The 13,137-nt window shown below is 52.7% G+C and overlaps 5 protein-coding genes across 5 annotated transcripts; 3 read left to right on the top strand and 2 right to left on the bottom strand.

Moving 5' to 3' along the window:
- Positions 1-414: 414 nt before the first annotated feature.
- On the top strand, positions 415-1,968 carry Z517_06692 (uncharacterized protein; the record flags this gene model as incomplete). The annotated part of the gene is made up of 1 exon (XM_013428431.1): positions 415-1,968. The coding sequence occupies one exon, from the start codon at positions 415-417 to the stop codon at positions 1,966-1,968; it is 1,554 nt and encodes a 517-aa protein (XP_013283885.1).
- A 605-nt stretch (positions 1,969-2,573) lies between these two features.
- Positions 2,574-4,304, bottom strand: Z517_06691 (uncharacterized protein; the record flags this gene model as incomplete). Its single annotated transcript, XM_013428430.1, has 1 exon — positions 2,574-4,304. The coding sequence occupies one exon, from the start codon at positions 4,302-4,304 to the stop codon at positions 2,574-2,576; it is 1,731 nt and encodes a 576-aa protein (XP_013283884.1).
- Positions 4,305-5,621: 1,317 nt separating this feature from the next.
- Z517_06690 (uncharacterized protein) lies at positions 5,622-7,544 on the top strand (the record flags this gene model as incomplete). The annotated part of the gene is made up of 4 exons (XM_013428429.1): positions 5,622-5,868; positions 5,924-7,063; positions 7,124-7,321; positions 7,417-7,544. The coding sequence occupies 4 exons, from the start codon at positions 5,622-5,624 to the stop codon at positions 7,542-7,544; spliced, it is 1,713 nt and encodes a 570-aa protein (XP_013283883.1).
- An 807-nt stretch (positions 7,545-8,351) lies between these two features.
- Z517_06689 (uncharacterized protein) lies at positions 8,352-9,401 on the bottom strand (the record flags this gene model as incomplete). The annotated part of the gene is made up of 1 exon (XM_013428428.1): positions 8,352-9,401. The coding sequence occupies one exon, from the start codon at positions 9,399-9,401 to the stop codon at positions 8,352-8,354; it is 1,050 nt and encodes a 349-aa protein (XP_013283882.1).
- A 2,068-nt stretch (positions 9,402-11,469) lies between these two features.
- Z517_06688 (uncharacterized protein) lies at positions 11,470-12,492 on the top strand (the record flags this gene model as incomplete). The annotated part of the gene is made up of 1 exon (XM_013428427.1): positions 11,470-12,492. The coding sequence occupies one exon, from the start codon at positions 11,470-11,472 to the stop codon at positions 12,490-12,492; it is 1,023 nt and encodes a 340-aa protein (XP_013283881.1).
- Between the last annotated feature and the right edge of the window lie 645 nt (positions 12,493-13,137).

The raw sequence follows: 13,137 nt of genomic DNA, 5'->3' as shown, positions 1-13,137 counted from the left end.
CACACGCACCAACGACAATACTCCAGGCTGGCACGGCTAGGTGCAAGACGCACTGAACTCGAACATAACCAAAGGTGAGTAGAGGCTTCGACCGGCAATCAGGATCTGCCGTCTCGTCTTGACGGAGACCTGCGATGATGTCTGAGAGAATGACCGACCCACCAGGTGTGGTCAACTGAGAGGAAATCTGGAGAGCGGCAACTACGTCAGACAAACGAGGTGGCAGCACCAAAAGCGGGGAAATGTCTGTCAGACCAAATATCAACCCTTTCTGGCATCTCTGCAGCCTTGACTGTTCCTTGGCTACCCTTGCAACCCAACAACGTCCTCCCTCTTCATCGCCACCACAATCATATATCACCTCCAGAGTATAGCTGTCGCACGGTAAGAGGGCAGCTTGAGTCTCGCTGATGCATGAATCAACTCCGCTTGGACCAGTGTCTGGGCACGGTCTCGTCGGCGGCCTTCAGGCGAAGTCATACCGAGAGCCTGATCCATAGCTTGGGTCATCAGAAAAACATCACTTTCGCGTGGGCGAGGACGGATCTAGAATCTCAGCAGGATGAAGCCAGCTCAATCAGCGGAGGAGGATTGCCACCCTATATTGCGCATCAAGCCGGTGTGAATTGCCTCGCCATCGACGAGAATGAGGGCCGCCATCTCTTTTCAGGAGGAGCGGACTCTTCGATCCGCTTGTGGGATCTCGATGAGCATGAAGGCTTGTCGCCGTCGTCAGCGTCGCGGAGTGCATTGACGAAATGTATTCCTAAAGCAACCCTGTCCAAGAGCACCCCCGACTCGCATACTCATGCCCTCACCTCAATCTCAATTTATCCCTTCGATCCTACTCCCTCCACCCTCCTCACAACCTCTTATGACAAGACCCTGAAAGTCACGTCAATAACCCCTTCTGCCCTAACTCCTGTCCACACATTCTCCCTGGACTTTCTTCCCTACACCCACTGCCTCTCCCCACTTCCGGATTCGTCGCCCTTGATCGCCGTCGGAACAGCCCACCCGGCCATCCGCCTTCTTGATCTCCGCTCAGGGCTGTCCACGCATTCTCTGGCAGGCCCCAACGGCGCCGTGTACAGCGTGTGCTGGTCCCCAAAACATTCGCACCTCCTCGCGTCCGGCTCCACCGACGGCCGCGTACTCTTCTACGACATCCGCCGAGCGAATGCCGTCTTTGCTTCTTTGGACCTCGACGACGCGATCGGCGTCATCGGCACATCGGCGACCACCGGAGCAGGAGCCCGTCGCGAATTATTAGATTTCAACGCCCTCGCGCATAACGGTCCGGTCACCAGCGTGCAGTGGTCTCCGACGGGGGACAAGGTCATCACTGCGGGCCATGATCAGCGCATTCGCGTCTGGGACGCCGCTTCAGGCCGCAACGACCTGGTTCACTACGGACCGAGGATCAGGAACGAGAGGCAAGGCGAGTTGAGACCGCTGATCTCTCCGCGGGGCTGTCACGGTGTTGGGAAGGAGATGCTCTGGTGGCCCAACGACGACGGAAGGGGCATGGTCTTTCAGCACCACTTGAGAGAGGGCAACTTGGTCAGGATCTTGAAGACAGAAGGGGTCAGGGCCTCGGATGTGCAGCGCGCAGGCGCGAAGAAAGGTGGTGGCAGAAGAGGCGCCCTAAGCGGCGGCAGCGGCGTGGGTAACGTCGCAAGGCTGACCAGCGGAGGAAGGATAAACGCCATGGTCTGGCGGGTCAATGCCGTCGTGGGGGAAGGCATAGAGATGTACACGGCTCATGGAGACGGAAGGATTTGCTCCTGGATGCCCGCCCAGATAGCAGACGAGGACGACGACGAGAATGAAGAAGAACACGCCGGACCTACCAGTGGCAACGCCGTCCCGGTCCTGAACGAGGCTGAGCAGAGGAAGAAACGCAAGCGAGATCTCATGGAGGATTTGATATCAGGCTTGACGAAGAAGCCCATCACCTTTTCGTAATTTTTTTTCAACTTTGGAGAAGAAAGGGAAAGAAAATCCCATCTTACAATTGGAGAGGAACACATACAACGAAGCATTCAGCAAAAAATCAACTCGTTGGTCATGTCCGTGCCATCATCGGCCTGTGTATTTATACATCCAAAATCTGTCTCTGGAGGTGGGCTGGCCGCGGCAGTCTGGTCCCGCCAGGTATCGCCAGCCATGCGGTAAGATAAATGAACAATAGCACAAACATCCTCCAAAAACAACCAAAGGACCTGACTGATCCTTTCCTCTTGGTTCCCGATGCCATCGTAACGTCGTACTGTACAATTTTTGCGGATATGGAGTATTTTCTCCGTCTTAAAGAGTCTCAGCTGTGCAATCTTAACAGAACGCTTTCTTTCCTGGATCCCGTCTTAATATACCAAAACCGCCGCTGCAACTTTATATACTGGGGGTGTCAATCGCTGATCGTAATCCCCTTGGGTGGTCGAACAATAACGTCGAAACATTCTGCTTTCCTTAAAGCAGATAATTGATTCGATTCTTTTCAAGCATGCCCGGAACATGTCCAGGCAAGTCAACAACGCCGATGCACAATCAATATCCCTCAATGAAATTCGCTATCGCTTTGGAACAGTGAAGTCGTCCTTTGTCGCAATTTTGAATCTTGTATTAATCCCGGCGACCATATCTGCCGCGGTTATGTGCCCCGCATCAATTAACTGCTCCCTTGATTGTCCTGCGACCTCTGTTGCCATCATACTGCCATAAGTGCGGAGGGGACCGGGAGGCGGTGGGAGGTCTGGTCCCACCAGGTACGGAGCCATCGAACCTACGCCATATGGATTATAGCTCAGGCTCGGGGGTAAAACGTGCTGATCGTATCCAGGGTTTGAAGAAACCGTTGAGACGGGAGTTGAGATAAAGTCGTTGCCGCCACCTGGCCAGCTTTGGTTCATTTCCACTCTATAGAAAGCTGGCATGCCCACATTTTGTGGGTAGTAGGGTATGTTTCGCGGTGCTGGCAGTTGACGGGGTGCTAATTGTGGCGGTCCACCTCTTGGTTGATGTTGAGGTAGTTGGCCTTGGACCGAAGTCAGCGATTCAGTCTGGGCTTGTTCGTGTACGCTCATCGACGGACTTTGCGAAGAGCTTGTGTGCAAAGACTGAGGTTGAGATTGGTTCGGTAAAAGCTTATCTGAGAAAAGAGGAGGTATTGCTGGTGCTTCTTGGAATTTGGCGGTTGTTGATGTAGAGTTTGTGGACCCTCCACCGCGATCGAGATGAGACTTGGGGGCTGTTGTGGCCGTGGTGACGGTTGTGTTGGACACTTCCGCTTGCTGTCTTAGTGGTTCTTTCAATCCTGCATTGTCCGTAGCCTTTTCAAGAAACTCAACAATTGGTGAAGAGAAGGGCGATTCAAAGAACGAGTCATTATCGTTGGATTGCCGCGTCTCGCTATTGTATTCGGCAGGTTTCGTAGATTCTTCTGTTGCTGTGGTGGAAGGAGACTCGGCCACAGAAGTTTGCGCGTCAAACACAATCGAGGTCACAGGTTTCACTATTGGTATGGCCGACACAGATCGTCCAAGAGGAGGATTCGATCTGCTCTTTGGAGGGGCTTTTGTCACTTCGTTGCGAGCGACTTGATGATTGAGCTCACTCCCCGACTGAGTCGCTGGAGACTGTGACATTCGATATTCCTGTTGCCTGCGAGCCCATCGCTCTCGATGACCCGACATCTCATTTTCTGCTCTTTTCCTGGCAATCAACTGTGCTATCGTGTTCGGGTGCGTCGCTAATACAAGTGCTTCGCCTGCCTTCAGCGGAGGTTCCTCGGATTGAGTCGTCGTCGGAATGTTCGTATGTGGCGTTTGCGGAGAATGCGAACTCGGCTCCGCAACAACGGTTGTGGATTTTGCGTCGGCTCGGAGGTGGGCATCAGTCTGTTCTGCATTCTGTAACGCTGTCCTAGAAAATGTTGGTTGATGGACGGCTCGAGATTCACGCTGCACTTCGGAGAAAGAGCGCTTTAGAGGATTGGCCTTGGTTGTAGCGTATTGGCCCACGCGAGGGGCGGTAGAGTGCGACGAGATCGACTGCGAGGAGGATTGAGAACTCGGTCTATGTTGCGACTGCGTGGTCACAGGGGTAGGATTGGACGATGCCTGGGATATCGAGGTAGAGTTCGAGAGAGGATGGTCATAGGGCCCTGTCCCAGACGCCATTGTTGCAGCGAGGGAGCGTGAAATGGTAGAGAACTGCTGCAGCGAGGCGGGGATCTCAAAGGACACCGGGATTCTGGAGACTGCGGAGAGCCGTGGTGAGGGCCAGCCCTTGCGACGCGTCATCCTGATGGTGAGAAAGCGTGGGTAGGCATCTTGTATGGATGAAGGCGAGGTGTACAATTTGACTCCTGTGATCGAAGGACATCGTTGAGGGAGGTTGGCTGCGCGAGGCGTTGGAAGCGCTCAGGTGGTGATTGGTAAGTGGACAAACCGTTATGTATGGAGGGCGCCGCTGACGAAATCCCAATTACAATCTCCATCTTCGTGATAGACAAGTTCCTCAACAAAGCTCACATCCTCACTCCGGACTCTGTTGACAACTCCTCGCATTGTTCGTCTATCTCTTCAAAGATTGCTGTTCTTGCTCAATATGACGGCTACTACAATTTCACCCAAGTTACGCTACGGCACGACCACTTGGCCGAAACTCTCGATGGTCATTCATCTCTCGCGTCTCCTCAGCTGTTGCTTTTGACTAAGCTACCCCAAGCGAGAGGAACAGAGTTGATTTGCATGTCTACTGTGGAGAAAAGGCCTCAGCGCTGGGACGAGGTCGAAACCCCTCTGGCGGTGCCTGACCTTGTGAAGGGCCCTGTTTCGGGTAAAGCCTCTTTGAGTCGAACAGAAAAACCTTGTACCTTATTCGGGAACTGACGCAGTGGCCTTTGTAGGATCCGGGCTTGAAGGATCTTCGCATCCTTTTCCGGTCCCAGGACAATGGATCGCTGACAGTCGACGATTCGGCTGTACTTACTCGATCATCAGGCGATGCGCTACACTGCTGGCAGTTCACCCCCTCAATGGCCAACATTTAAGAATTTCCCGCCCATCTGATAAGAAGGAATACGAGGGACACACCGGTCCATGGGAAGTTCTCCAGACAGCTTTGAACGTGGAGTTAGCCGAGGATATCGGAGACTCATGTCCGCTTTTGAGCCTGAGCTCCTTGGATCACAACCTCAGCCCAATATCAGGGTTCCCAATCATCTCGTCCGATATGCCGAACCCAATGCTGACCCCAGATTCCTCTATCCCATCAGGTCCACCTTGTGGGTATTTGAGGGGATGCGGGGATCTACCATAGCGTGACCAGCACCAAATCAAGCGACTCGCCTTGCTTGCGCGGTTCCGCTTCAACCATTGAAGAGGCTTGGGTCCTTGTAATAGGCTTTGGTCTTTACATGCTTCCAGCAAGCGAGCAAAAGGAGGAGAAGCTGCTACGCTACATCCATTCCACCGGATCTCAAGCACGTTGGGACGGCGGGGTCCTGTGTATATAAGGATACCAACAATGTCCGAGTGCTGGAACTACCTGGCTGCCGTTACCTTACATCCGATTACTCATACGTTTCACCTGCCCTCCAGCTATACGTGATCATCATGGGAGACCCATCTGAGCCCAAGGAACTACCCGAACGCGTCTTGAAGAGAGATCTCTTCGAATTTGGCCGACGACGCAGGACCGATGGGCCTTATGCGGATAACCTTGACATAGATGTATTGATTGTTGGCGCGGGGTTCGGAGGCACGTATCTCCTGTATGAGATGCGTAAGGCAGGCTTCAAAACCGTTCTGTATGAAGCAGGTACCTCGTTTGGAGGCACGTGGCGATGGAACGTCTATCCAGGTAAGGGCTTTTATCTCCCAAACCATATCATTCGCTCAATTGACTCTGGCCTAAGGCGCCCGAGTTGATTCCGAGGTTCCCATCTATCAACTTGCCATCCCAGAAGTATACAAGACCTGGACCTGGACGACCAACTACCCAGACTACCACGAGCTTCAAGCATATTTTGACCATGTGGATAAGGTCTGCGAACTCAGCAAAGACTGCGCATTCGAAAGTGTGGTCACCAGTGCCGAGTTTGACACAAACTCTGGGAAATGGAACATCAAAACTGCTGATGGCCGCAATGCCAAATGCAGATTCTTGATCATTGCCGCCGGGTTTGCAGCCAAGAGATATATCCCGGACTATCCCAGCATGGAAAAATTCAAGGGAATTATGCACCACTCTTCATTCTGGCCCCCGGAGGGCGTTGATGCTCGCGGTAAGAAAGTTGCCGTTGTTGGCACTGGTGCCTCCGGGGTGCAGATTATTCAAGAATGGGGACCTCAAGTCGAGAGCTTGACCGTCTTTCAGAGGACACCCAATCTTGCATTGCCCATGGGTAAACGCGACCTGACCAAGGAGGAGCAAGAACGACTGTATCCCGTATACGGCGAGCTCCTTCGCATGCGGGAGAAGCACTTTGCGGGTTTCACCTATGAGTTCGAGGAGCGTAACACCTTTGAAGACACCCCTGAGGAGCGTGAAGCCGTCTACGAACGCCTGTGGAAGAAGGCGGGCTTCGGTCTCTGGCTGGGTTCCCACAAAGACTTCCTCTTTGACATGAAGGCAAACCGCTGCGTCTACGACTTCTGGCGCAAGAAGCAGGAGAAGCGCATCAAGAACCCCGAGAAGCGTGCTCTACTCTGCCCTGTTGAGCCTCCGCATCCCTTCGGCGTCAAGCGACCATGTCTCGAACAGAATTACTACGAAGTCCTGGACAGCGACAATGTGAATATTGTAGACATCTCGGAAAAGTCCGGTGTCAAGATTCAAGAATTTACCGAGACCGGTATCAAGACCAGCGACGGCAAAGTCCACGAATTCGACATCATTGCCCTGGCGACGGGCTTTGATATCACCACGGGTGGGATGACAAATATGGGGTTGAAGTCCATCAACGGCACCACCTTGCACGATGAATGGAAGGAGGCAGCCTACACTTATTTGGGAACCACGATCTCGGGATACCCGAACATGTTCCATCTCTATGGTGAGTCAACAGTTTCAACACGGCGATTTACCAATGAACTAATGTCCCTTTGTGTAACAGGTCCTCACGGGCCGACCCTCCTCGCCAACGGCCCCTCAGCCGTGGAAGTCCAAGGTCGCTGGATCCGGGACGCCATAAGAGACATTGATCACCAGGGCATTAAATACATCAACGCAACCCAAGAAGCGAGCCAGAAGTGGAAGGATCACATCAACGACCTGAGTAACATAACCTTGCTACCAACCACAAGGAGCACATGTGAGTTTTTCCCTCCCTCTCTCCCCCCCCCTCTCTTCATTCTTTCTAGGCACACAGACATGGCTGACTTAGTAATCTTTCGTTGCTCTTGCTAGACATGGGCGGCAGTGTTCCAGGAAAGGCGTTCGAACAGGTCAACTATGCGGGCGGCATCCCAGAATACGTCAAGGAGATCCGGGCCGTGTTGCCCAACTTCACGGGCTTCCACGTCGTCAAGGCCTAGAGCGCTAAAGCCCCTGAGGCGGTTGCGATCCAGGTACTCGGTATATATTGCGAACCTAGGTAATTGGTCCAGCCTCGTCCGACAAGAAGGAGGTGCCCAGGCCGAGGCTCCACCCTCTGGCGCTGTGGAGGATCGGCGGTGTCAGGAGCGGGTGCCGTGGGGGTTCGTCGTTACAAGTGTGCCCTTCGTAGGTGTGTGTAAAGATAGGGGGAGAGGAGGAGAGGGCAATCGAGATTCTAGTCCTAGTCACCCAGTCAGTCGGCCAGTCAGCCAGTCGGCCAGTCGGCCAGTTAGTGAACCAGCCATTCAGTCAGTCAATCAGTCAGTCAGTCAGCTAAATAATTAGCTAGTAGTTTTAAGGAATTTGTTTGAAACACGGCTCACTAATGGAGCGATGTTGATATTTATATTGCTATTGAGCTGATTGCTGTTCAAATCATGACACAGAATCCAAATCGACCGCCCACCCTATGACCTTGCAAATGATGTTGGTCATTCCGAAATTGCCCGCCCATCATCCCAAAGTACTGCCAAATAGTCCTAGTGGTACATCTCAATTCCCGGAGCAGGGAAAATGGCCAGCCCGGCTGTCACCGTCGTATAAGTTACCCCTTCCCTTCATAATCATGCAACGCTGTTTCAGCATCATCCAGACGGGAGGGAGCCAGCCCTGCTGCTTCCTCCAGCAGTGTGGTTTTGACCTCTCGTCACCTACATTTCCTTCAGATCACTCATTGACTCATTCTCTGCCCATGCACCCCATACTCGCGGACTCAATCGCCATCGTAAGCACACCAGATTTCTCAATCATTTCTTGTTGTCCATGTACATCTTCGTCAGGCTGGTGATCACTGGCGCCAGAGTCTTGTAGTGTTTCTGGCCTTGTTCAACTAGATCATTAATGTTATCGAGTGAGAACCCCTTTTTCTTGTCCTTTCGGTCGTGGTCACGGTCTCGACTGTCGTGGTGATCTCTGTCTCTGTCCCGATCCCGGTCTCGGTCTCGGTGACGGTCTCTGTCGCGGTCAGAGTCATGGCGCCTGCGATCCCGGTCACGGTCGCGATCACGGTCTCGATCTCGATCTCGCTCACGATCGCGGTCTCTCATTCTGTCTCGATCAGAGCGGCCCCGATCTGACGCATAGCCATCGTCGCGACGTGAACCACCACCGCCGCGGTGTCTGCGGTCGTCATAGCGATCATCATCTCTTCGGTGTTTTGGGGCGTCCCGAGGATCAGATCGATATCCCCGTTCACGGTCGGAGTGTCTGTCTTCGGGACTGCGGTGACGACGAGGCCGAGGTGGCTCGTCATCGTAAGGAGGATCGTCTCGACGGCGACGATCCAGCTCTCTCTGTGTGTGGGCGCGACGAGGTGGAGGTGGTTCAAAGTCATCGTCATAATCTCTGCGCCTGGCTGACCGAGCAGCAACGACCTCTGGTTCCGGAATAGGTTCTCGATATCCTTTAGAGCGGCCATAGGCCACCCCAGTGCCGTTGCCATTTCTTGGGTCACGGCGAGCTGCTTCGTCATCATTGGAAAAGCTACGTCTTCTCCTGGGTGCAGCAGTATTGGATTTGCCTGATTTGGGATCGCCATCCTCACGATACCGGGGAGGGTCGTCTTTCACATCACGACCGGATTTCGGCTCGATGTCTCGAGGATCAGCATCTCTCTTGCGTCGTGATCCGTCACGAGGATCGAGGGGCGCAGGGGATGGTTCATGGTGAGGGTGGCGGGGTGCCGACTTTCGAGGGTCGCCATAGTCATCGTCATCTGGGTAGCGAAGACCGCCGTCGGTGTCGTATCGGGTACGGTCTCGGCGCGGACGTGGAGCATAGTCATCGTGGGAAGACATGGTGGATTGGTGGATTCGAGGTGAGAAGAGGATGAGAAGTCAAAACGGCAAGGGTACGAGTACTTGTATATGAAGAATTGCCTCGAGGGAAATCAGCAGGACAAAGCCGAGACCGCTTCAAGGGTTGAGATCATATTGCAGCCCAATGACCCACTGAGGTACAAGGGGCGCGGGACTTTGTTCGATGACAGCTGGGTGATTTTGGAGGATGGGAAAATCGCACGAGATGAAGCAGGGTGGCAGGTCTAGTGAGTGGTTCAGCTGGAGCATGTGAGAGCATACATTTATTCCTTCTGGAGGTTCGGAGTTGGTGCTCGCAGGTTTCGTGCAGCCTAAGAGCCGTGACTGATGGTGACTGGTTGGTACCTACCTGCCTACTGCCTGCCTAGGGAAGGGCTTGGAAGGGGGATCTCCAGGGTGGGAGGCCACACTCCTTGATTGCCCCTAAAACTCCAGTGACTCCCTAAACCAACCTCCCGGCAATTGGTTGCGTCATTTGACCCTGAAGCGAGTCCTGGCCCCGACCACGCCCGGCGTGCCCCTCCTTGCCCTCTCACCCACTCATCCACTCTACCGAGTTTCTTGTCCTCGTATCTGCCTGTGCCCACCGCCTCTCCTGACTCTCTTCCTATCATTCCATCCCCTTTCAGCTGGTCACGCTGCTGCAACGAAAAAAACTCTATCTGTACTCGGTACGGCAAAAGAAAAATCACCTCCGAGCAGAAGCAACCAGAAAAGCGTCCACGCGATTCCCCCACCCCCCGAGAACCCACCAATCACCCCGGATTTCCCAAATTGCCACTACCTGCCTGCGCTGGACCCTCTAAAGTTCTTGTATGCGACTCAATCACCAGGTTAGGCACAGCACTTGCGCCATTCTTTGTTCGAGTCCTGGCGATTGTGGTCAGAAAGAACAGTAATACTGGCCAGCAGCGCCCCGCCCTTCTTCATCTAGGCCTGGATATTAGTTTTACGGCGCCGAAAGGCTGTAAAAAGACGCTTGCGCGAATAGCAATATTCTCTAGCAAACATGCTCCATGATTCGCCCTGTGGTTATCCGCGAAAGCCGCTTCCTCAGCCTCGCCCCTGGAAATTCGACCAAGTCATATTGACGAGGAGCTTTGGTACTGAACGCAAAGGATGCATGAATGTGGATCTATTTGGCTGGTCTTGAATCAAAACGCGGTGAGTGAGTTCCCATTAGTTCTGGAACATCACACTTGCTGGAAATTCCCGGCTTGAAAATGGTACCAGTGCGTGATCATTGCACCTTGGAAGATCCTTATCACTTCTTTCACACGACACTTAAACACATAGTGTCAAAGCTGTGTGCTACCCCCTCTACTCTCGTGGCTTCTGCACAATTACTTGTGGAAGGATGGTGTCTGGACTATGACGGCTGAATGTCAAGATTCAGTTCAGTGTTGCAGTGCTGCGATTCAACTTCGTGAGGCGGAGGATACCTGCTTTCAAGTTATGGCCATGGTCATTCTAGTTGAGCTCTCCTACTTTGCTAAAATATCATCATCGAAATACCCTCTACTCTGACAGGATCTTCTGACCGACCCTTATACTCCAGCCATGGGACGCCTTGCTACTGAAGCAACCAACCTACTACGATTCGGGAGGCTGCAGAGTGAAATCTGAGTCCAAGGGAGAGATGTAAGTCAATTAATTCGAAACAAGCTATCAGTTGGGGGGTCGACACCTGGTTTCCAGCATGAAACGATTCAAGATCATTTCTACGAAGCCAAAATGCTGTCTACAACTTGCAAACGCTCACAGTCGCATTTCGATCCCGGGTTTAACACTGAGGATGATGCCACATAGTTTCTTGTTATCGATGTGACCTAGATAGGTCCTGAAAGGAACGCGGTGTAGTGTTTCAGAGCTTGACTATATGCAGTCCGCCGTGGAACAAAACGCTACATTCCGTACGGATCCCATTGAACGACAGAGATGCCTACCAAAAGGGGTTTACAGATGCTCGGGCTCATCTACCATTCTTGCTCCTTGCCCTCCTAATTCTCCTTCTTGCTCCGGCCAAGTTCGGTGATCTCTAGCAAAAATGCATGAATGCACTGCTCATTTTGACGACCTGGACCTGGAGACAGCTGATCTCATTCTCAAGCTGCAGCTTCAAGATGTCGAAGAACTTCGTACTAATTCCAAAGACAAGAATCGGGATGGCGAGCTCAACGATGCTCAAGTGGCACTCTCCTTGTTTGAAGAGAATATCGAAAGCATGCGCTCGATTTTATTCGATCGACAGATGACACAAAGCATCACAGCTGCTGTGCGAGCAGACGCAGAGGCTATTGCCGACGTTATTCGCGAGGAAGAAGTCGCTTGCGAAGACCACGCTCATGCGCATCGTCTGAATGGAAGTTGCGTCACATCCGAAGTCCACTTGCAGTCCAGTGATCTCAGCAAGAAGATTCTTGCAAGACTTGCGGGACGTTACGTGTCCCAAGATGTCGGCTATGAGCTGCTCAAAGATACCGAACCCGACAAATGGCGTGAACCAGATGACCATGGTCAGGCCGAGAGCTCCATAAGAGGGTCTGCTCGCGAGCACGCACTCCGTGACCCCTCCACTCTCCGATGCGTGATCTGCCTAGAGGTCAAGAAGTACTTTGACGTGATCGAGGTACCCTGTGGCCACGGCTATTGCAAACCATGTTTGCAGGACCTTGTCAGTAGGGCCACCAAGGACGAATCGTTGTTTCCTCCGCGCTGCTGTCAAGAGCCTTTCGAAATGAACGTGGTCGACATCTTCCTCACAAAGGAACTCAGAAACCAATTTGAACACGCCAAAGTCGAATTCGGTACTCGAGATCGGACGTATTGTTCTCTGGAGACATGCTCTGCCTTCGTCACTTCTAGCAACATCGAGGGGGATATAGTAGCTTGCGGGAAGTGTGGTACAAGGACCTGCACCTTCTGCAAAAAGCGAGCCCACGACGGTCATTGTCCAGAGGATCCTGGAATGCAGGCCACGCTTAGCCTTGCAACTGAGAGTGGATGGCAGCAATGCTATGCGTGTCATCGGCTGATCGAGCTCGATGTAGGCTGCAACCATATGACGTGAGCGTTCCCTTCTCCTCCTGCTTGGATTCTCATGACTAATTCAATCTAGATGTCGATGTGGTGCACAATTCTGCTACGTCTGTGGTACTCAATGGAAACAATGCGGCTGTGATCAGTGGGACGAGGGCAGATTACTTGCACGAGCAAACACTCTCGCCAACCGTGGCCGCCCCAATATGGCTCGTGACGATCCCGGAAGATTGGAGAGAGCTGTGCGTGAAGCAGCCAATATGCTAAGAGATAGGCACAACTGCAGACATACCAGCTGGCGATACATTCAAGGGCCGCACAACTGCGAAGAGTGCTTCCACAGCCTACCCAACTATATCTTCGAATGCAACCAATGTCGAATCCAGGCTTGTAATCGGTGCAGAAGAAATAGGCTATGAGAGGGTTGGGGCCTTTCGACGCAGCCATGGGAAAAGAGGCTATGGTGACGACCTATTTTGGTAGTACCGTGCAATATGAGGATTGAAGAGGCATGATACAGCAACGGTTCCCGAAGCAAACTAAATTCGAGCCGTATTGTTTCAACTATCTCTATTAGATGCCTAGGGATTTATTGACCTTGTTGAGAAGCAGAACGTACAAGGCTGAGGTCACCTCAGAATGACGTCATTAGGAGTCTTGAGCGGTCTTATTGGCG

This window comes from Fonsecaea pedrosoi (genome assembly GCF_000835455.1).
Source record: "Fonsecaea pedrosoi CBS 271.37 unplaced genomic scaffold supercont1.4, whole genome shotgun sequence".
NCBI lineage: Eukaryota > Fungi > Ascomycota > Eurotiomycetes > Chaetothyriales > Herpotrichiellaceae > Fonsecaea > Fonsecaea pedrosoi.
The sequence above is the reverse complement of the archived record's forward strand: the minus strand, read 5'-3'. Positions and strand labels throughout refer to the sequence as shown.